At 40.3% G+C, this 1,327-nt stretch overlaps 1 protein-coding gene across 1 annotated transcript; it reads right to left on the bottom strand.

Moving 5' to 3' along the window:
* Nucleotides 1–231: 231 nt before the first annotated feature.
* LOC146593310 (uncharacterized) lies at nt 232–927 on the bottom strand. Its single transcript, XM_085309561.1, is given in 1 exon segment — nt 232–927. A coding segment is annotated over 1 exon segment (696 nt).
* Nucleotides 928–1,327: the final 400 nt, after the last annotated feature.

Here is a 1,327-nt window from a genome sequence, read left to right as displayed (position 1 = left end):
TGCYAGCAGTAGTTTATTAGCCTTCAGGGATCAAAGATTCCAGCACTCATGTTATAGTTAAAGCACATTCAAAATTCCTAGGCTTTGGCATTAAGCCTATCAGACTATTGGTATCTGATTTTCTCCATTGGTTCTTATTGGTGTTCTGTTCTGGTGTTCTCTAGAATATTTGGCTAACATGAAAACTACTGCCCTTCCTTGTAAAGTCTTTACTCCTCCTGTTAAGTCTCCCTAAGCATCTGATTCTTTTCTTGCTTTGCTTTATTCCTTCCCTTGAAGGATCTTATTCCATTCGTGGAGCACTTTGTTCTCTTCCTGGAGAGCTTTCCCCTCACTTTGTAGGGCTTTTTTCTCTACTTGAAGGGCTCTGTTCTCCTCTTGTAGGGCATATTTCTCCTCACTGAGGGCATTTTTTTCTTCACGAAGAGCTTTCTCCTCTTCCTGAAAGGCTTTATTATCCTTTCGAAGAGCCTTGATCTGCTCCTGGAAGGCCTTGTTTTCCTCCCATAAGGCTATAATCTCCTCCTGAAGAGCTTTCTCCTCCATTGCAAATGCTATTTCTTGCCCTTTGAGAGCTTTAATTTCTTCTCTGAGGGCTTTATTCTGTTGCCGGAGGGCCTTTTCCTGTTTCTCAAGGTGCTTTGGTTCCTCTGAAGAGTCTGTGTGCTTCTCTTGTAGGATTTTATTCTCTTCCCAAAGAGCTTTGTTTTCTCCTCGGATAATTTGATTCTCCTGGTGATAGGCTTTGTTCTCCACACGGAAAGCTCTGTTCTCCTGTCGAAGGGTTTGGTTCTCTTCTCGAAGGGTCTGATTCTCCTTCCGGAGTGTTTCATTAAATTCTGTCACTTGAGAGGTGGTGGCAGAGGAAGGCAGTAGAGGCAGACTGCTGCTGTTGCTTAAAAAATGCCCATCCTTTGAGTCAAACATTTTGTTACCTTAGATGCACTCTTCAGTGGTTTAGTCTGGTGCAAAATAGATGCCACCTGTTATGTGCAGTAATCACTGAACTGAGAGCAGAGGTGAAGTCTCCATCAGCCCCTCCTCAGAAGAACATCAGAAATCACAGAATGAAAAATATAGCACTAGTTATGAAATCAAAGTAGTGGTAAAACAATGCTGATATTCGACAAATATTGTGTATTTCTGCATGTGCTGAAGTAAATTATGGATTATACGTTTTAAAATACCATTGTGCTTGATTAACTAATAAAAACCAGTGTCTTTATGCAGTAAGAGCTAGGATTTTTAAATGTACGAAATTATTAACTTTTCAGATTTAAGAATGAGATCTGTAAAGTGTTATACTAATTTAACTGCACCCAGCTAT

This window comes from Rhea americana, unplaced genomic scaffold, assembly GCF_003343005.1.
Source record: "Rhea americana isolate MKP2758 unplaced genomic scaffold, rheAme1 scaffold_3, whole genome shotgun sequence".
Lineage (NCBI taxonomy): Eukaryota > Metazoa > Chordata > Aves > Rheiformes > Rheidae > Rhea > Rhea americana.
This window is presented reverse-complemented; position numbering and strand designations above follow the sequence as displayed.